This window comes from Colias croceus, chromosome 17 (genome assembly GCF_905220415.1).
Source record: "Colias croceus chromosome 17, ilColCroc2.1".
Classification (NCBI taxonomy): Eukaryota; Metazoa; Arthropoda; class Insecta; order Lepidoptera; family Pieridae; genus Colias; species Colias croceus.
The window spans coordinates 9,892,918-9,915,234 of NC_059553.1; the positions used below are offsets into that span (position 1 = coordinate 9,892,918).

Genomic DNA, 22,317 nt, shown 5'->3' on the forward strand with positions numbered 1-22,317 from the left:
TCTCTACTTTATATCGTAACAATGACGAAATCTTTAGAAGGGAAGGCCAACCCCCGCTGCAGTAATTTTTTACAACACACGACTCATACGGTTTATCTTGGTCACGATTATCGCGCGGTAAATACGAATTTTCGTGAACCGAAATTAATTTATTAATTATACGAAAATATTATTAAAAATAAATTGGTTAAATTAAAAATAAAAGTGTATGTAAATAGAAGTAAAATAATGCGTGTGATTTAATAAATAGAGAGTGAAGTTTTTAAACTTTTGGTGAATTTTGAAACAATTTTGTAACCATGTTTCGTTATTTTTTATTTGTCCTGTTTGGGAGCAATGTGCTTGGAAGCTATATTGAATTAAATGGTAATTATTTTATATTTATTATAACAATTATGTTATTAAAAATGGACAAGGTCTCAATTTATGGGTACAATTGGCACGCAAAATTAAATTAATTTTACTGTACTTATTGTTTATTTAAATATTTATTAAATAAATATATAAGATAAATAAAAATTCTCACTAGAAACGGATTTAAAAATGTTGGACTCTATCATATTTTAATTAGTTAGTAAGTTATACGAACATCATATGGATGTAATTATTTAAAGGTAAGTATTTATTTTTACATTTCGTCTATTATCTGCTATATCTGGATTAATAACATTGAAAAGTTCCTGTGTGAAAGAAAGATTTCATAATCTACATAAAAAACTGAATAAATGTAATCTTTACTAATATTTTAAGCTGAAGAGTGAGTTTGTTTGTTTGAACGCGCTAATCTCAGAAACTACTGGTCCGATTTGAGAAATTATGTCGTTGTTAGACAGTTAATTTATCGAGGGAGGCTATATTATATCTTCACCCTACGACCAACAGGAGTGGAGCAATGCGGGTGAAACCGCGGGGCACAGCTAGTATTAATATAAGAATAAGAATAGAATCCAATTTTTTAAATTATTAAACTGGAAGTATGCGCGTCTAGTGCAGCTTTAAACTTTAGCTCCTAATTTGACGTCTATTGTTCTAAGAAAAATCCATTATTTTCGCTTTTCATATCATATAAAATTTAAGAAAAAAAAAAATGTAGAGTACATTAAATGTAGAGTCATCACTTAAACTTTTTTCTTTATTCTCAACTTCTTGTTAAAATATATCATGAATGTATTGCTTATTATTATCACAGACTAATAATAATATACTACGTATTTATTATTAATGTAAGTATTTTGAATCATTTGGGAAACAATGGTGCATTCACCTGCATAAAACAATTCGAACACCATCCTAAATGGATAAAATAATGCAAATTACCAGTGACGTTACTTAACTTAAAAGGATCCTAATTAAATCTATACTTCTACACTAATATTATAAAGAGGAAAACTTTGTTTGTTTGTTTGATTATAATGAATAGGCTCATAAACTACTGGACCGATTTTGATGAAATTTGGCACGGACCCTGAGAAAAAACATAGGCTACATTTATTGCGAAATATGTACCACGGGCGAAGCCGGGGCGGAACGCTAGTATGTTATAAAGGTGAAGAATTTGTTTTTTAGGAACCAGGGGTCCGATTTGAAAAAATTTTTCAATGTTACATAGTCCATTTATGGAGGAAGGCAATCAATCGTCAATACACGCAATCATCAATACAGGTAAAATCGCTAGGCACAGTTAGTTTAATGTAATATCGGCAAAGAATGACAATATTTTAATTTTTTATGAATGTAGCTTAAAAGCTGTGGTTATGTTTTGAAATGAGTTCGTATAATTACGTTCGCGTTATTAGTTAGATTGTAAATGAATAATGTATAATAATATACCCACAGACCCATTCAATTTATTTGATAATGTATAAACATAATCATTGATTAAATAATTACAATATTTATACCAATAAGATAATAATATCTGTGCAATGAATTTTATTTTGAGGTCACTATCTATTGGTTACGGAGAAATATTTACAGAAACACCTATAAAATATATCATCACTTTTCCTACTGACTATAACCCTACTGTGTCCATTAACTTTTATAAGTTGTTCTTTTTTTATCTTTTGTAAAATGTTAAATATTATGTAACATTTAAGATATTTTATTTCCCCTTTTGTTTCTCTTTTGTTCTAGATGTTTTGTACTTCTAAACGGTTTATTTTATGTTGTTAATATTATGTTACTTAGCAAATATTAAGCGGTTCGACTGGGTGAGTCTGGCGATCTGCATTACAGGCTTTTGCCTATCGCAGACACCAGTCCTCTCCAATTTATACTATGTAATACTTTGTAACTGGTAGTTGTAAGTTTTTTGAGGAAAATAAATAAATAAATAAAATTAACTGGTAAAGTTAAAGATATACTACCTACATACATTTTTATGAGAGTGTTTAGAATTTATAAAATGGACAAACGTGACGAATTTATAAATAAAGCAGTTACATAACTACTGCTGTTTTTAAGTAACAGCAACATAGACTGTTAAATATGTGCTCTCTAGGGGCTATGTACATACTAATGACGCGTCACTGTATATGTATATAGTAATTAATCTATATACAGGGTGTCCCACTGTTGGTATACTAAGCTCAAAGGAGGTTATAGTTTTGCATACACTGAGTTCGTAAAAAATACGTATAAAATTCCAGACGCATTCTTTTTTCAGATAGATGAATTCTTAAAACTCTATGTGTACACCCATAACAAACGAGCCGTCCAACTTTGCCAGCAGCACCTGCGAGCTATCGTTTAAGATTATGTTTTCATAGACAAAATGCTCTCACATTAGCGAAACGGTATATGCCGGCTGCGCGAAGATAGAGAAGAAAACATTGATTTTCAGGAAAAATTTAGCAAAAATTTGTTTAAGTATTTTTTACGTGATCAGTGTATGCTAAACTATAAGTCTCTTCGCGCTTAGTAAACTAATAATGGGACACCCTGTATATAAACATGAAACCCGTTTTTCTTGGTTACGGCATCACGCGTGAACGGGTGGACCGATTTCGATAATTCTATTTTATATATTCCTTGAAGTACGAAGATGTTTTTTATGTAGAGAAAACGTAAATACATATGTACCACGGGCGAAGCCAGGGCGGACCGTTAGTTAATTATAATAATACTAGCGGTCCGCCCCGGCTTCGCCCGTGGTACATATTAACGTTTTCTCTACATAAGAACCATCCTCGTACTTCAAGGAATATAATAAAAAAAGAATTATCGAAATCGGTTCAGCCGTTCTCGAGTTATGGAATTACAACGAAAAGTGGCATTGATTTTTATATATTAGATGTATTGATTTATTACTTTTGTACATTTTAAATCAATCCCTACTTGTATTTAAAAAAAAGTAATGATAGAGCAACTACTAAATTAATTGATTTATTAAAACTAAGGCATCATGATAATATAGGCTATAGTTCATTTTAGAAACTGGAACACCAGCTGATACCATAGGTAATATATAGGGAATCCATACTAATATTAATGCGAAAGTAGGTAACTCTGTCTGTCTGTCTGTTACTCAATCACGCCCGAACTACTGAACCTATTTTCATGAAATTTGGTATTTTGATACCCGAGAAAGGACATATTAGGCTACTTTTTATCCCGTTAAAATGACGCAATCCCGGAAATCTCACGGCTTTTTTTGACTGCGCGGGCGAAGCCACGGGCGGAACCCTAGTATATAATATATAGACAATATTTTATAGGGAAGCGCGTTCCATCTTAGACCACATCTCAGCTTAACATCAGGCGAGATTGTGGACAAGCGCTTCCCTATTCCCAATAAAAAAAAAGACCAATAAACGAGTATTGACTAGAATAGAGCATATCACTACATACTATAAAACAAAGTCGTCTTTCCCTGTGTCCCTATGTCCGTTTGTATGCTTAAATCTTTAAAACTATACGCAACGGATTTTGATGCGGTTTTTTTAATAGATAGAGTGATTCAAGAGGAAGGTTTTAGTATATAATTTATTAGGTTTTGGACAAAGCGGGCGAAGCCGCGGGCGGTTAGCTAGTTAATTATATTATCAAAGAAAATTCATAAAATTAAACCTCCAACAATCATTTTTCTTACATAATATAAACGGACATAAGTATTAATTGCACACACGCTCAATCAATCAAGCATATAATAATATGTAATAAAATTGATTTATTAACAACACATTTACATGATAAATATTATTAAAAAAGAAACGCATACGCAACATGCGTATGTGCAAAAAATTAATTGCAATAGTCCTTTTTGCTAATATTTCTGCCCCGTGACCTCTATAATTTAAATAACATTTATTACTAATTATAAGAGATAGATTTGGGTTATGCGTGTGCTTATAGCAATCCTGGTTTATCACAGTATTTTTAATGGATTACTCTCAATTACACTTTCACGGCTTAACAGAATTGGTTAGAATTTGGTACAGAAATAGAGATAGACTATCTACTATCTAGTGACTAGCCTATAACGTTCTTAAAGATCTTACGCTATGATAGGTCCCAAATACTAATATCACGGTCTCAATATCTAAACTGAAAAACGGCTAAATAACGTTGAAATGTTATTTAGGATAGTAATCGTAGAATTTCCACTTTAGACTTTTTGCATTTGTGATATTTTTCTCGATAGGTACGTGTAAAACATTATACATGTAAGTAGACAGTAGTAACATGTCTCCGATTCATCAAGAGTCATCACAATCTATTCATGCATTTAGGTTTTAGATTATTTAGCTAAATAGTTCCATTTTGGTAGTAATAGATATTGATTAAATTTTACAGACTAAAAGTAGGAGAAGACTAATAGGAATTATAAATAAATGAACACTATTATTATTTATATCTTATAAATTCCAGAAACACTTCTTACAACAATACCACCGCTATACGATCTGGACGAATGGTCGTCCTGCCAACGCCCCATGGATAGGTACTGCATGGTGGACGCCGCTCTGGTTTCCAAGACGCCGTCACCGCTACTGGATTTATTGAAGGTGAGCCATACATGAAATAAATTGAAAAATACTCGTTGGAGATGCTAAATATCATTTGGAATATAAGAACCCTGAACTAATGCGTTTAAATAATGAAAAGTTTGTGTTTAAAACCAAAGTACAAAGCAATGATATATCATAACACGGGCTTTTCTTTTGTAAGTAATAGTTGGAAATTAAAAAAGTTATAAATTGTTTTTAAATGAGCTCCATCAAAATAATTAATAATTAAATTGAAACATACATATGTAGTTATATTTATACGAAAACAAATAATTTATAATTATTTTTTTTTACTCTATATTTTCGTTAAAGTTAGGTACCGATTAAAGTTTTATATATTAGCGGGAAGAGCTGTTATTGGCGGGAAACGCTGTGATTGGTTGCTAAATAGCACCGCAGTCGTTCTTATTGGCGGAATTTTTTTCGATTTTAGATTTCTGTAGAGTAATGAGTATGTCAATATAAAATAAAATACAAGTTGCATTCAAATTATATTTATTAACAAGAATGTAGTGAAAGTAAGTTGGACATGGAAAATTTAATGTGTGATTATCGTAAAGCGATTACTGCAGTTAGAGGAATAAAAAGTTTAACGGTAACGATTAATCATGTTATTATCGAATTCAAAAACTGTATTTCGATCCTATTGTATCTCTGATATTATATAGTTGAACCAGCCCAACAAATAAATAAACATAGATATTTTTAAAATATTTCGAAATTAATTTATGACATTACCTCATCATTACCTATAGTTATTTAATATTTTATAGTCTATAAATATTTTAAGTACGTAAGTAGTTGTTTAATCAAAGTATCAAAAATGATTACATCATAAGGGCTTTCAAATAAATCGTTTTTAACGATCAGCCTCGGAAAGGCAGGCTTGTCGGAAATATAACCAAGGTTTCAATAATAGGAAATTTTGATTTTGAATTGGGATAGATACTTATAACACGTGTAAACCTTTTGATGGACAAGGTTATGTAGTTATAAGTTATTAATTATATTATAATAACTTTTGATAGAATGACGCATGCAGTGATCGAGAACTTAAAAGAACTTTAAGGAATAAGGTCATTGTTTTAACTTAGGAAGTTATTTTTAAAGTAGCCAAAAGCTTCACTGTTAATTAATTCTTTGACCATCAATCAACTTGGTATTGTCTTAATTAAGTTTAATTTATAACTGAAATTTAATAGTTTTATTTAATAGGCGTTTAATTTATGTAAAAATGACCAAGGGGGAAATTCTCTGTTAATTGTTTTTCGTGGAGGTTGTAATTGTATTTTATTTAGTTGGGTAATTTTTTTTGGAAATCTCTCGTACATTGAACTCATAAAAAAAACCATTGTATTTGTGTGTTTATCATTATTTGTGAGATCTTGTAATTGGACTCATTATTTTTGGTCATAAATAAAATGTTAATTATAATTAAAACTGGTGAAATCTCATATTCTATTTAATATTCATAATTACGCCTATTAGTAATATTATTAATGTAATTTGTTTTGTATTAATTACCAATAATTTCCCGTGATTAAAGGTACACGGCATCGATTATGAATATTTTAAAATTTAAATTATAAAATCATATAATTTGTGTATCCTTTGTTGGAAATTTTGTGAAAAAAGATGAGTTAGTAATCATTTGAAGCACTCTTTAATTAAACTAGGTTTGCAGGATATTTTTTGAATTATTAAAAAAAATCATGACAATTTTTACTCTTTTGGACTAAATGTAAACTTAAATAGAGCAATACAATAGAGTAAATATAAATAAGTATCCTTGTTTACGTATATTGATTATTAATAAGATTGATTTTTAATTGTTTTGAGCATTTCGTGATAATCAAATAGAAAGTTGACTTTTCAACCCTCTTAAAAAAGCGTCCGAACTGATTTTAATAATTTTTGTTTGTTGGGGGCTGTCCATTAATCACGTGAGGCTCGAAAGGGGAGGGGGGGAGGGGTCCATCAAAACATCACGAAATATCACAAGGGGGAGGGGGGGTAAAGTAATATATCACGTGTATTTATTTTTCGACAAGCGCGCGATACTCAACCGAAAAGCGGCGTTACATGTTATGTATTTATTTTTAGTCAAACGCGTACTTACAACTTTTTCGCATATCTTCCATTATTTTTATGTCATCCAAAAACAAACTGCAATCTTTCTGTCTACCTCTGAACGTTTATTATAGTAGTCTTTAATTTACTAGGTATAATAAAATTAGATGATACTTATACCAGTATTTTTTTATAAATAAAAAAATTATTCTTTGCTGGTACGAAAAAATACACGTGATATAGGGGGGAGGGGGGAGGGGTAGTCTTAAACCTCACCACGTATCACCAAGGGGGAGGGGGGGTCAAAAAATACCAAAAAAAACATCACGTGATTAATGGATGGCCCCTTGTATTCGCTTCGCTTGGAATAGGATAGAAAATATAATATAGGTATTTGAAATGCAATAAAAATTGCCCCACAATCAGCTAGTAATAAATAAATAGATACATTATTCTTTTCCTTTGCAGGCATACAATTAATTGTCAAAAATTACATCGGCTATTAGGTATGGCCTAATTTTTTGACCTTTAAGAAATGCAGATTAATTCATTATCCAACTGTCGGATAAGTACCTATTATAAGTTAAGTTTAAGATGAATCTCATTAAAGCAGTAATCATAGAGCAATTTATTTTGTTATTGATATTACATGATATATAATTACAAGTCATGCGTGTTTCGTTTTATTATTGGAATTGTAATTGTTAAACATATTTTAGTAAAGATAGTGTTGTTGTTTTGTTGGATTTTTAACACGCTTTTATTAGCTACACTTGTATGCGTGTATGTAACCGACTGCTTTTGAATCGATTTTGAGCCACTTTAAGAAAACTTCTTAAGCGCAATTAGTTGCGAAATTAATTTTCTAAAATTAAATTTTTCGTGAAATATAAATTTATCAATCTAATACTAAATACAAGTTTATTATAACATGATAATTATGTGCGACTAGTGGCACATATTTATCGATATTTGTAACTCAATTATGACAAAACTACTGAACTAGGTATCTCTAATAAACATAAATCACACTAAATTCTGCCAGCAGCTTCGCCCGCATTTTCATAGAAAAACCCGCATAGTTCTCGTTCCTGCCAGATTTTTGAGATGAAAAGTAGCTTATGTCTTATTCTGGATCATTACCTACCGACATACCAAATTTCATTGTAATCGGTACAGAAGTATTTGTGAGAAACATCCATATAGGGTAAAAGCCGGATAGTTGCGCCACTTTTCAAAAAAGCTATAGGTATTATGAAAAATTATGTACTTAACAAGAATAATGCGACATGTATATCAAAATATTGGTCTTTGAACCATCATATTAGCCTATATTATTAAACATAATTATTAAAGGTTTTGAGTAAATCCTGTTTTATTTGACCTCTCAAATAAAGGATAGTTGCCTAACCTAGCGGATAGTTGCCTATCGTAAATAATACTTCAGAGGATACTTGCCTCGTGAGGGGATAGACGCCTCACAATATTTTTTTAAATAAAAACAAATTTATATCAATTCACTTAATCAGTCTTTATTAATTGTTTTGCTTTTTAATTAAGAACTAATCAACATTATACATTTTATTTGCTATAAAACTATAACAATATAACAAAAATAGCATCTAAATTAGTGATAATCACATATTAGTAAAATTATTGATATTTATCTTAAAGATAGAAGAAGAATAATCAAATCTGGCAATCGACTTTGGCATTAATCATCAGAAGCGAGGGATTTCATGGACCAAAGGAAGAGCCTTTGGTCAATTTAATATAATCTGTATCGGATTCTTGATTTTCTTATAATCTGTAACGGCTCTTGCACCTTTCTTGGCTAATACTTAACCAGGTTTATTATTGAGTTGGACCCAAGTTTCATCCATATTAAATATTCTTCCTAAGCTTTCTTCTGTCCAGCTTATGTGGCGTGATACCACGCCTGCTTTACGTTGATATTTGCGAGGCATTTTGCTCAGCTAAAACCGTTAACAATTTATTTGATTTTACATGGATGAGCCTGGGACCTATAATCAGAATACTTATTTTATTCAAGCTAAGTTATAGCCACAATGAGTAAAAACAACACAAACAGAAAATATCTGCCTTTGCTAGTGAAAGAATTTATAGTTGCGGATAGTTGCCCCGAGAGCAACTATCCGCACAAGTTTCTAAGGCGACTATCCTTTTTGATACGGATACTTGCCCTTTTTATTTGCGAAATAAATCAACAATATTTTGCAATAAAATTTAATTAACAGTATAATTTGAAGTCTAATGCACGCAAAAAAACATAAACTATATTGAAATCACAATTACTAACAAAAATATTCAATATAAATGACGTAACAATATAGTTTCAACGCCTATCGAAGTGTCACCGCGGAACAATTTTGCTCGCACGGATGAAACGCTTGCGTCTACACTAACGATTGACGTGGCACTGAGGTCTGCGGGAGGGGTACTTACAATTATAGTAATGCGTTATTGCCACTAATGTCCGTAACATAGTGTATTCGACACTGCGGCAAGTATCCCACTGGCGCAACTATCCGGCTTTTACCCTACGTATTTATTATATTAGTAGGACCATAATCGCTTCAACGTGAAAGAAAGACGAACAAACAAACATTTCGCATTAATTTTTATTAGCAACTCTTATATATTTAAATAGGCACAATAAATATTAGATTGTTTAATGAAGTAATGTAATTCGGACGGGTATGCAAGGTGCTTGAACTTACTAGGTTAAGGACGACTGCCATTTGTTTTGTAACGCTGACGAGAGAAACACGCTTATTATACTAGTTTTTTGTGTGGGTTTTCTTGTTGAAATGGGTGTAAAAGTTGGATTTAATATTATTGTAGTTTTAATAGTAGAGTTGAAAAGCTATGAATTATAACATAACGGTGCATTTACATCAAACGCGCGCATGCTCATTCTAACCCCACTATGTCAAATTCTTTTAGTGTAAATAGGCGTAGAACATTATTTCGTTGTTCTTAGTACGTTTGGAAAGATTCTATGCAATGTACGAGTACAGAACAGCACTGCAATGTGCGAGTACAGAATACGAGTTTTCGTTTACACCAAAAGATCGCGAAATATTATAATGCTCTAGCTCTATATTCGTTTGATGTAAATGCACCGTAAGAAAAAGATCTTTGCTTTGACTTATCACATATTACTTTATTTTTTTTTAATTTTAACGTAATAACATGTTTTTATACGTCCCCAAGTAACATGTATAAAATTTAGCTTTTAAGCGTAAACCACAACCCAAACTTGATAGTCGCTGGTCGTTCTTATCTGTATAGGAGACATATGTGTACATCAGAGAAACTTTCAACTTTTATAAAATAACGAAGGTCTGGCCGTCGTGGGCTCTTCATCTATAAAACGTACGCACAAATAATAAAAATTAAATCTCACACCTACCTAATAAAAGACAACAGGAAATGAATCAATGAAAGACATAATTACAGAAAAATATTTATTTACAGTTATAATCACAATTTAACTATTCATTCTATACATGTTTCTTATTTCTAACATAATAAATAATAATATATATTATTTAATGTAAAAAATATAATTAAACAGCGCTAGAAAGTGCTCTCTTTTCTACATTTCCATACAAATACCCTATGCCTATGTAAGTGACCTCTATTTCTCCCGATTAAACCCTAATATTTAACTAAAAACATCTCTTTCCAGGATTACTCGTCCCAGTCACTAAAACACTTCAACAGAAGCCAAGTCCACAGAGGCGTGTGTGTGTCCCGTTGTCTCAGTAATGCGTCTGACTGGCGAGACGCCGCGCAGCACTGCGTCAACCAGAGCGTACTTAGTTATGGTTTGGAGGTAAAAGAAAATCTCGTGTCACAATGTTTGTCCTCAATGGACTCCTAAACCACTTAACCGATTATAATAAAATTCGCACACCATGTGCAGTTCGATCCAACTTGAGAGATAGAATAGTTTTTATGAAAAAAAACGTAAACATGTAGGTACCACGGGCGAAGCCGGGGCGAACCGCTAGTTGATTTATAAAAGTCTCTAAATTAAGGAGAGTCTAGCTAAGCATTGTTCCTACTATGTAAGTTTGCCTATATCGTAAATCATAGAGCTGTAGTTTTTTTGTAATTTCGGGAACAGGCTGATGTTATTCCAAATACATATCAAATTACTTTACGAAACGTAGAGTAATAAATACGTTACGTATTTATTGAAGTGAAACTTCTTTATCGGGGTTGGAAAAAAATTTAGTGTAACATTTTTTCGTTACCCTTGACATTTTTCCGTTACGCGCCATCTTTTTCTTATCCCTACCACGCGTGATACGACGTATTTATGTAAAGTTGCATATAGTAAATTATTTTTTGAAAAGTAAGGTCATAAAGAAGTTTCACTTCTTATGTGTGTACACGTCTAGTACACCGTACACGCACACATTTTTTTATACTGTTGGAATAACGATTGATGAATTTACTGAGTGTTGGCGAAGCTAAATTTATTCACAAAACTCAATAACAATGAAGAGTATAAACAAAGCAAACTGAATAGAAGTTCAAACAAATTATTTATAATTATATTTGTCCGATTAGTATAGAGATGTTTGCATATTTGTATACGTAAATAGCCGATTTGGAGGTAACAAATCTAAACCTAAGCATAACTTAGGGCTACAGAGTTCAAGTCACCAATAACATGCATTCCTTAAACATTATTCATAGTTTATTTATTGTAAACTAGCGGTCCGCCCCGTTTTCGCCCGTGGTACGTATATTAACGTTTTCTCTACATAAAATAATAAATAAATAAATCATTTATTTGTTTTATCAAAGTGTAGTACAATAAAATTGATTACAGTAAGAATTGCGTATAAAAATAATGGGCACGTAATAAAGATACCCTAGTCCCCACACTAGGATACCCTGTGTTGTGGGAAACTAGTCTCTTCCGATGTTACATGAATATATTTTGATTTTACAAAATTAAGACTATTATTTATTGCAGTGTAAGAAGTACAAAGAAACAAAAAATAAAATACTTAACAAACTCCAGTGTATGAGTGTGTGTGTGTGTGTGTGTGTGTGTGTGTGTGTGTGTGTGAGTGTGTGTGTGTGTGTGTGTGTGTGTGTTTTACTTTTCACTAACAAGCAAAGCTTCAGTTTCAGTATAATTTAAGCTGAGTAAAAGTTGCTCTAATTTCTTTTTAAAAATATATATTGATGAATTTATGATATTTACATTTAATCTTTTAATAAACTTATTGTAGAGGAACAACTTTTAATAAACTTATTGTACAGGACATAAGAACCATCCTCGTACTTCAAAGAATATAATGAAAAAAGAATTATCGAAATCGGTTCAGCCGTGATGCCGTGATGCCGTGACAACGCGAAACGGGTTTCATTTTTATATAATAGTAGCGGTCCGCCCCGGCTTCGCCCGTGATACATATTCACGTTTTCTCTACATAAGAACCATCCTCTAACTTCAAGAAATATGATAAAAAAGAATTATGTTAAATTATTACTTATCCTTCCTATGTGAAAGAGACAATAAAATAACCAACTCACTCACTCCCAAAAAACCTTAAAATTCCACAGGCGGAAGTAGTATCAGCAGAATGGTGCAGCATAGCCGGTGATGATGAATCGTCAGCCACGTCGCGCGCACTTGGCGTGGTGATGATCGCACTGCTGATGATGACTTGCCTGGCCACTGGCCTGAACGTGCTGGGCGATAGGTGCGGCAAGTGTGATGGTAAGTACAGGTGATGTAATCAGCTAGTATGATCCGTATTGGCGTGGTGATCAAAAACATATTTTCAACACACACGTAAAATTGTTATTTTATTTCAATCAAGATTGCCCGCTTAGTTAAAATTTTGCCAAGTGTTTGCATTGTTCTGTTGATTTTTAATACCAAATTAAGACTTGGAAGTTGGATGTTCGCGCCTTTTCCTCTATTATTTTGACACTTATGTCATAAAAAAACAATTAAAAACGAATCATATCAAGATGAATTTATTCCCCGGGAAACACCGTGTCAACTAAATTTCATAAAAATAGTTACAAGATTTTATTTTGTAGCATATTTTAAGAATGTATGCTTTATTTTATAGGTAACAGATTCCTAATGGCATTTTCTTTGAAAAAGAATTGGGAGATTCTTACTTACGATAGATCGAAACCCAGACAGGAGCAGAGGATGAAAGATTTAACCTGCTTGGAGGGAATCAGGTAATTATAGTTTATATTATAAATCAAAGCAAAAAATTGTTTGAATTGCTCTACAAAACCATAACTATTTGTTTATATTTATATTAGGTTCACCTAGTTCACCTAGTTTAGTTCCTTTGTAATAGTTTTAGTTGTCAAGTCAAATAAATGAACTTTTATTATTTATTTATTTACCTATATGTTTGTATAACAGACTCCATAACACTCGGTTTTGACTCAGTTAAACGGAGATTGAATTCAAAATTTGAACCCAATTTTGACAATAAGTACAATAATTTCATGAGCAATGCATAAATAAGAAGGACAAGTCACAACAATTGATGATCTTTACTTGACGCTTTCTATAGAATATAAACGCCCACTAAGGGCGTTGTAAAAAAGACGAATTAGTTTATTAGAGGTCATTATCCCGTAGCTTAGTTATAAAATTAGAAGTTTAATCACGTGTCCGATAAATAATTTTTTGGCTACACTTATAATTTCCCTATTTTTATTCAGATGATAATATTATAATAATATTTTTTATGTACATATCTTTGTGATTATGTAAATTCAGATTGAGTTAAACGCGAAGTTATATCCACTGTATTTATGTCATCGTTCTAGATTTACTCTACTCAATGTATCATGAAGGTTTCCATTCTATTTGTCTGTTTGTTCGCAGGTTCATTGGCATGCAATGTGTGATGTTTGCACACGTCATTCTGATTTACGTTTATTCTTATATTGACAACCCTGAGTTTATAGAAAAGGTAATTGTAATCATTTATTTACTTTACTGTATTGAATTGAATGTATTTTGTTTAACTTATAGTTTAAATGAGAATTAATGTTTTAAAATAAAATTGCATATCAAAAAGTGTTTAATCCACAGTTTAATCACCTTTTGAGGCACTTATCAGGGAGTTGTGAAACCGGCCCTAAATCTTGTTATTGTATGTTGTAACAAGGTTAAAAAAATAAACCTTTTTCGAATTATTTTTGAGTATTATCTGTTCCAGTATCTAGTTAAATTTATAATACTTAGGTATGTCCCTCAGTTGCGGAGATTTTATCAAACACACATACATTAATTTTAACAATATTAACGTATACGAAATTGCTAAGTCATTCGCATGTGTTTTGCTAATAGAAGGATATTTCGAAATAAAATTACACACTGCTTGTTTGGCTATAGATTTCGACTTTATGAGAATTTTGAAATATTCGGTTCAACCTTGACTTGCGACACGAAATTATATTTTAAATATCTTGTATTTAAAAACTGTGCTAATATTTCTACTACAGTAGTTCCTGAACTTTAGTAAAAAAAATGCATAGAGTCGAACATAGAGTTTCTATGTTCTACTCTATGTATTTTTTTAATTGTGGAAGTCGCTTAACTTGGACCAAGCTTATATACTTGGACACTTTTAATAATTTTAAGTCACTAATCAAGAATAATAGTTTTTTTTACATCAAATTAACTATATAAAGGAAACACCATGGTTTAAATTAATTAATGGTTTTTTATTCCAGATATACGATCAGCTGATATGGAAGATAGTTCTGAACTCACCAGTGTGGCTTCAAGCATTTTTCTCAATTTCTGGTTTTTTGACCGCATATGTGATTCTCGTAGTGACTGAGAAAAAACCGTTGACGTTCCTAAAATGTTTGCTTGGCATTTTTAATCGATGGATAAGGTAATAATAACACATTAGTTTGGTGGTTTTGATTAGAAAAAAATTTTAAGGTGTTGGATTATTTTTTTGGAATTGGAATGAAGTTGAAGTTCCTTTCGTTAAGTTAAGAAATAAGTAGTAAGGAGGTATAATTACATCAATAAACAATATTTAGTGTACTTAGTGTAGAAAATCTAATACACTTTTGCTATAGATGAGGATTTTTAGTGACGCTTGCCTTGGATTTTTAGTCAGCCTACTGCGCGATAAGGAACTTCGGTCCGAAAAACAAAACGTTTTCGCAGGATTTGCAACTTGTTCCCGAAAATGAAGTAGTTCTTTTTTTTTGTTTTGTTACTCGATAACTTCATTTTCAACCAAATTGTCTAGTGACTTTGTGTTTTTGTCATTTAGTCCCCTAGTCTTAATTTTCTCCCCAGGAACGTCACGTCCTTTTTTGTAAAGACAACATGCAGGTTTTATTTGAAAATTTTCTTCTAGGGTAAACCCCATAGCACTGTCTTTACTTGCACCATTTTTCGCAAATGTATCCCACAACCTAAACCTGTCCTACATTCCCACAGACTCACCCATTAGTATGGATTGTCCCCCAGACTCACCCATTAGTATGGATTGTCCCACAGACTCACCCATTAGTATGGATTGTCCCACAGACTCACCCATTAGTATGGATTGTCCCACAGACTCACCCATTAGTATGGATTGTCCGACAGACTCACCCATTAGTATGGATTGTCCCCCAGACTCACCCATTAGTATGGATTGTCCCCCAGACTCACCCCCATCGCCGCGTTCGCGCTGGCGTTCACGATCGCGTGGTACCCGCAGCTGGGCAGCGGGCCGCAGTGGTCGTGGGTGGTGCGGCGCGAGGCGCACGACTGCGCGGCGCGCTGGTGGCACCACCTGCTCTACGTGCACAACCACCTGCCGCTCGGCAAGTTCTGCATGGGGCACACGTGGTGAGTGGCAAAGAAACAGAGACAGATACAGGCTCAATAATAGTGGAATAATTAGAGAAGGAAGAAATTTATTTTTGACGTAATTTTCTCAGTTTTTACTTTTGAAGTTATACTTCTTTTGGCGCGATGGAGAAAAATGATGAGAGTGAATTTTTACGATGCGCGCGCACACCGACACCTAAATTTAACAACATGAAGTTAGTTCTAGGTGGTATGAAAATTGATAACTATGTTCAAGTTGTATAGAACTATAGAAGTATAACTTCTAACGCGAGTACATAAGTACACACACTCTTTTTTTTCTTGTGAATACTAGAGAAACAGAAAAAGACTGAGATGATATCAAACACAATGTAGCTAATGAAAAATAAAAGAATAATTTAACCAAAGGGCAAGAAACCAAAGTAGCTGACGATACAAAAAAAATATCTTGAAAAGAATGTAGTAGACTAACTAATGTAACTAAAGAGAGGCACCTAACAAATAGGAGAACATGAACAATAAATATTCAACAAATACATTACATAAAATGTATTTACTCTATCTACACTAAATTCTAGTTATTATGCATCTTTTCTCCAAGACCAGTAGAATTATTTAGCAAATAAACCTAACTTTAATTAACATACCCACACATTCAAATCGCCCAAAAACCTAGAATTCCTAAACCACCAATATTATAATATCACTAATACCCCAAACAGGTATCTAGCAGTGGACATGCAGTTCCACGTGCTGGGCATGCTCCTCATGTTCGTGCTGGTTCGCTACCGACGCGCAGTAACGCCGGTGTTGTTGGTTCTGATGCTGGGCTCCGTGCTGGCTGCGGGATGTGTCACTTACTTCTATGAGCTGTCGCCGATTGTGACTGCGCAGTCACCTGAGTGAGTGGGGAATGATTTGTTTTGACTCACGTGAAATTTGTACGTTCAAAATTTCCATTCCAGCCAACCTTCCTTTGACATTAAAGAAAAAATGAGCTAATTATAGATTTTTTATAATTTTGAAATTCATTTTTGTGGCATGATTTAGATGAATCTAAATACAGTAGATAACTTAAAATGTTTGATATGATTCAGAAACTGAATATTTGTTCTTCACGAACAATTACTAAGGAATCGCGCTCCATCTTAGATCACATCTTCGCTTACCGATAGGTAAGATCGCGGTCAAGCGTTTCATGTAATAGTAGGTACAATTATTTATTATCAATGTTTGAAGTGAAAACTTCTTTAGCGGTGTTGGGTATAAAATCTTAAACTCGCGTCAGGACACGTGGCCTGATCGAAAAAGCGTAAGACGGATGTTTTTTTTTTAACCCTTATATTCCATGCGTAAGATGGATACCATTCCAAAATATCAAACATGCTGAACGTTAATAATCAAGTTTTCATTTCTGCCGGCACTCCCGGAGTGCAACCCGTCTTTTTTTTAATTAATTTACTTATAATGATTTTTCTTTTTACAATTTGGTATAATAGGCAAAAAATCTTTAATTTACTTGCAGAGACCTCCGCACGATGTTCCTGAACTCCCGCATCCTGCCGCTCCTGTACCTGCCCAGTTGGATGAACCTGCCGGGCTACGTGTGTGGACTCGCCACTGCCTTCATCTTCTACCACACGCAGCAGAATGGGATCAAGCTTAGTGAGAAGAAGGTAATTATCACCATTATTATAATTATCACCACCATTGTGGTTATTGCTACTAGCTTTCCACCCGCGGCATCGCCCGCGCAGTCAAAGAAAAACCCGCATAGTTCCCGTTCCAGTGGGATTTCCGGGATAAAACCTATCCTATGTCCTTTCTCGGGTATCAAAATATCTCTATATCAAATTTCATTCATTTAACTAGACTGTATATAGAAACGGTCTTGAATTGTCGAAATAAATTATTTGTTATATTTTACTATTGGTTGCAAAAGCAGTTTTACCATCATCGACATTATAGCATTGTCATCTTTGTCATCTTCTCATCGCTAAAATTATAATTACAATTAAAATTTTTTTTGGAAAGAAAGCTTTGAGATTGTTTAAAAGTTGGATATTAATTAATTTTTAACTTACCTTGAAGTACTACATACACTTCGAAAACGTCTGGTCTCTTCGAATGAATTTGCGATTGCGTCTAAATAAGCGACTGTTTGAGTCTGTTTCCGTATACGATGTTTTATATCAGTTTTTATATATATTCTCGATAATATTATATTACTAGCTTTCCGCCCGCGGCTTCGCCCGCGTTTTTTGATAAAAACCCATTCCCGTAGGATTTCCAGGATAAAACCTATCCTATGTCCTTTCTCGGGTATCAAAATATCTGCATACCTAACAAATTTCATAAAAACTGGTTCAGTAAGTTAGGCGTGATTGAGTAACAGACAGACAGACAGAGTTACTTTCACATTTATAATATTAGTATAGATTTACGTTTTTCATTTTTGACAATCTTTCTATTGCAGTGGTTTCGAACACTCTTCCACCTGTCTCTACATCTCGGCAGTATTGTAGGACTATGCGGCACTGTGTTCCTATCAGATATCGCAACTACATCATTCACATCAAGTGCAACAAGTGTTGCTAATGCAACAAGTGTTGTTAATGCAACAAGTGTTGTTAATGCAACGAATGTTGTTGCAAATGTTGCTGGTGGAACAACTACAGCACGTATTCTAGGAGCTATATACGCGTCGCTCGATCGACCGCTTATAGCGATGTTTTATAGTATCTTCATGTTGGGATTGTTCGCTAAGTGCCCGTGTGAGTATTGAAACTAATACTAGAGTCTAAGTTGTCTTTGACATTATAGCATTCAAATTCAAATGCTTTGTTAATGTATTTAAAGAAAGAAAACAATTGATAATGAGTCGGTGGTAAAAATTCATAATTTGTTAGTAAGCGAAATTCTAAATTTGACGAATATAGTTTTGGAAAAATATTTAATATGTACCATTGATGTAATAAAATATTTAGGCTTTGAATTTTTTTAGACTAATATTTATTAACTCATTAGGGTATTTCGATACCCACTAGATGTTCCTATGATTACGAAAACTATTCTATATTTTAGCGGGAGTCCTTAAGATATTAAATTGGCGAGGTTTCCACATACTCGGACGTCTATCATACTGCGCCTTCGTCATTCATTTCATCATTATCCGTTTCGCCGTTGCAAGTAACACGCAACTCGGACATGCGTCTCTCTTCTCGATGGTAAGGATATTTTAGTGTTTAGTGTTAGTTATTATGTTTATTTTTGGAAACAAACGATTTATTATTACTAAATCATTTTCAATCCACTTTATGTGTCACGTGGCATTAAAAATATTGTATCTGCACTTCATATAAATGGCCCAAAAAAGAAATCGGCTGATTTTTGTCACCTTCCTTTTAACGATCAACTACAAATTAAACATACATAGTCAAAGTATGCCTTTCAACTCTTTAGACGATTTCAAAAAGTGTAAATTCACAATTCGAATAGGTACATAATCATTTATGTTGCCACAAGGTTGCCACAAACTTTTTAAATATCATCTTTTTAGTTTCTCTAGAAAGACAATTCGCTCTACATTAATAAACTATTTCTATTTTTCAGATATCTCTCCTAATAGTAGGTTCTGTGGTCACATACATAGTGTGTATCCCGGTTTGCCTCATCATCGAGTTACCCGTTATACAACTATGGAAGGCGCTCACTGAAGCTCCAGAAGCGGACCCACCGGCTAATAAGTTCGATTTAGTTTCTGGGATTAGTAGACGGAATGTGTGAGTTGAGGGGTTGTGAGTTTGTGAGTGTGTGAGTTAGTGAGTGAGTGGGTTTATGAGTGTGCAAGTTTGTGAGTTTCTTTTGGTGTAAGTATATTAGATTTTGGAAAATGTCCGTACCTAATTTTAGTAATTTTAACGTCACTTGTTTAAACCATATTTCTCTGATAAATTATGTCGGAGAAATGAAATGAACGTCTTTAGGCTAGGCCACACTGCAAAATATTGGACAATACGTACCTTGGTTGGTACTATTACGCATGTGTTTAATTATTTTGTAAATATCTACGTAACACTATAGGTATGTTTAAAACTAGATGTTGACCGCGTCTTCGTCTACGATTCCGTCGTGTTTTGGTGGTTCTTTAGAAAGGACAAAAAAAATGACTTTACAGTCAATCAATAAAATAACTCAGGCCCCGGAACCACAGGCACAATAGAAAATCTATTGTGTCTGGGATAGATCGGGCCGCTTGGGGCTCAATGGGTTAATACAGTAATTGTTAGATAGAACAACAAAATTTTGTCTGCGATTTTTCACATAGGTATACTCTCTAGTGTTTAATTTATAGAATTTTATATTTTCTTGATAAGTTTAATATTTCCAGTCATTGGTGTAAGTTTCTGCTTTAATACTACCTCAGGCTGGTTGCAGAGCTTCACCAACCATCAGTGCGTACGTCAGTCGCGCTTGTCATATGTATGGAAATTTATAAAACCGTTCATAGCTAGACCGACCATACGCACGCGTATTGTCATGCGCATTAGTGTCATAGTCATACAATTGTTGATGCGTATCGTCAGGACCGACGGTACGCACTGACGGTCGGTCAAGCTCTGCAACCATCCTTAGAAAAGTACTTATTTTATAAGTTACTATAAAAAGCTCAATTATTTTAATTTAGTATTTTTAAACCTTCTATGTAAAGGTTTTAAAACTATATCTTGCATGATCTGTATAGTGTTAATAAAGTAATTGTTTATATGTATAATAGTTTAATATTTTTAAACAGGAGATATTTGTTACATATTTTTTATTATTATGATATATCTACATATATCTTAAACTTTAAGCAAATATTATGTACCTATAATATTAATGAATTCGAAACGTGTAATATATAAATGTATAAAATCAATTCATTATAATTATAGATAGGTATGTTGTATGTATCCTTATTAGTTACTAGCTGCTCCGCGCGGTTTCACCCCCGTGGCTCCACTCCTGTTGGTGGTAGCGTGATGATTTATAGCCTATAACCTTCCTCGATATTTGGGCTATCTACCACCGGAAGAAATCTTCAAATGTAGTTCCCGAGATTAGCGCGTTCAAACAAACAAACAAACTCTTCAGCTTTATAATAATACTATAGAATATAGATTATGTACTATGTAGGTATGAGAAATAAATATAATTTAAAATATTTATGGATTTTTATTTTGCCTTCCTTAATTAGGTTTTTCACTTTCAACCACATATAACATAATATGCATACATATACATAGAATATATATTTTATATCATTTTGTCACGAAATGCGTTTCTCGAATATAGCTCTACCATTTTAGATAGAATTAATGGTTAAAAAAAACATAAGTACCTAGTTCATATTTACACATTTATTTCATTCAAACCTTTTATTTATACACATATTTTTACAATATCTACTTATATTTTAATTAATAAATATCGAATTTAAGTTATAGCATGTTTTTAATAATCAGCGCTGTTCGGGTGCTAGCCCACAGCATGGCTGAGTCTGTTCCGATTGCCTAATATTATATATAATTTTTAAGTTAAGTTAATCTAAGTTTTTGTGGCAATAAAGCTTTTTTTCTTTCTTTCTTTCTTTCTAATAACAAATTATAAATAAACAATTTATTTATAATGGTTTAGTATAACATTGGTATATGAAAAGACGTTTTTCCTTTTTCCCTTCTAAACAAAAAACTGTTTAATTGATTTTTGTAGTCAAAAGTGGTTTTGACTCTTACATTATATAAAAATCACCATTATAAAATGCTTATTAATTTATTTAGTTAATTGGTAGGCACCAAATAAGTACCTAAAAATTTACAAAATTAATCATTGGACGGATTTCTACAAAGCTTAAGGTACTTTACTAATTCTATCTAAAAATTTGTGAGGTGTCAAGGAACAACCGAATGGAATGAAGTTCTATGAGTGAGAGAGACAGACAGAGAAACACACAACTCACAACTATAGTAAAAAGTGTTGTTACAACTTTTCGTCTTACTTTTCTCCGTCTAGTCCCCTTTCACAACATACGATAAGGAACTTCGTTCCAAAATTAGGGAACATGTCTATTACAATAGAGTCCCTTATTCTATGCTTTTAACATTTAAAACGTTCATAAATTATTTTTTAATTTATATACATTTATTCACCACAATTTAGACAATTATTAAAAAAAGAGCGTGTGTGGCAAGCACACGTGTCAGAAGTGAAACTTCTTTAGCAAGATTAAAAGATACCAATTTCATTACTCCATGACGTGACGGTATTGCCATGACGAGACCTTGTAATTTTACTTTATACCGCGTCCAAAGAAGTTTC

General features: G+C 32.8%; 1 protein-coding gene across 1 annotated transcript; it reads left to right on the plus strand.

The window, feature by feature from the left end:
- Positions 1-84: 84 nt before the first annotated feature.
- Positions 85-20,483, plus strand: LOC123699328. The gene is made up of 14 exons (XM_045646256.1): positions 85-366; positions 4,873-5,009; positions 10,798-10,944; positions 12,696-12,852; positions 13,214-13,331; positions 13,996-14,083; positions 14,850-15,016; positions 15,790-15,975; positions 16,680-16,859; positions 17,483-17,633; positions 18,049-18,122; positions 18,391-18,731; positions 19,042-19,184; positions 19,570-20,483. The coding sequence occupies exons 1-14, from the start codon at positions 300-302 to the stop codon at positions 19,741-19,743; spliced, it is 2,130 nt and encodes a 709-aa protein (XP_045502212.1). The 5' UTR covers positions 85-299; the 3' UTR covers positions 19,744-20,483.
- The last annotated feature ends 1,834 nt before the right edge of the window (positions 20,484-22,317 follow it).

Bases quoted from the DNA above. Each gene is read 5' to 3' on its own strand.
- LOC123699328 (XM_045646256.1), top strand. From the start codon at position 300: ATGTTTCGTTATTTTTTATTTGTCCTGTTTGGGAGCAATGTGCTTGGA. The intron at 18,123-18,390 runs GTCTGTTTCCGT...TTATAATATTAG, and splicing joins CTAAATAAGCGACTGTTTGA to TATAGATTTACGTTTTTCAT. The intron at 18,732-19,041 runs GTGAGTATTGAA...TCTATATTTTAG, and splicing joins ATTGTTCGCTAAGTGCCCGT to CGGGAGTCCTTAAGATATTA.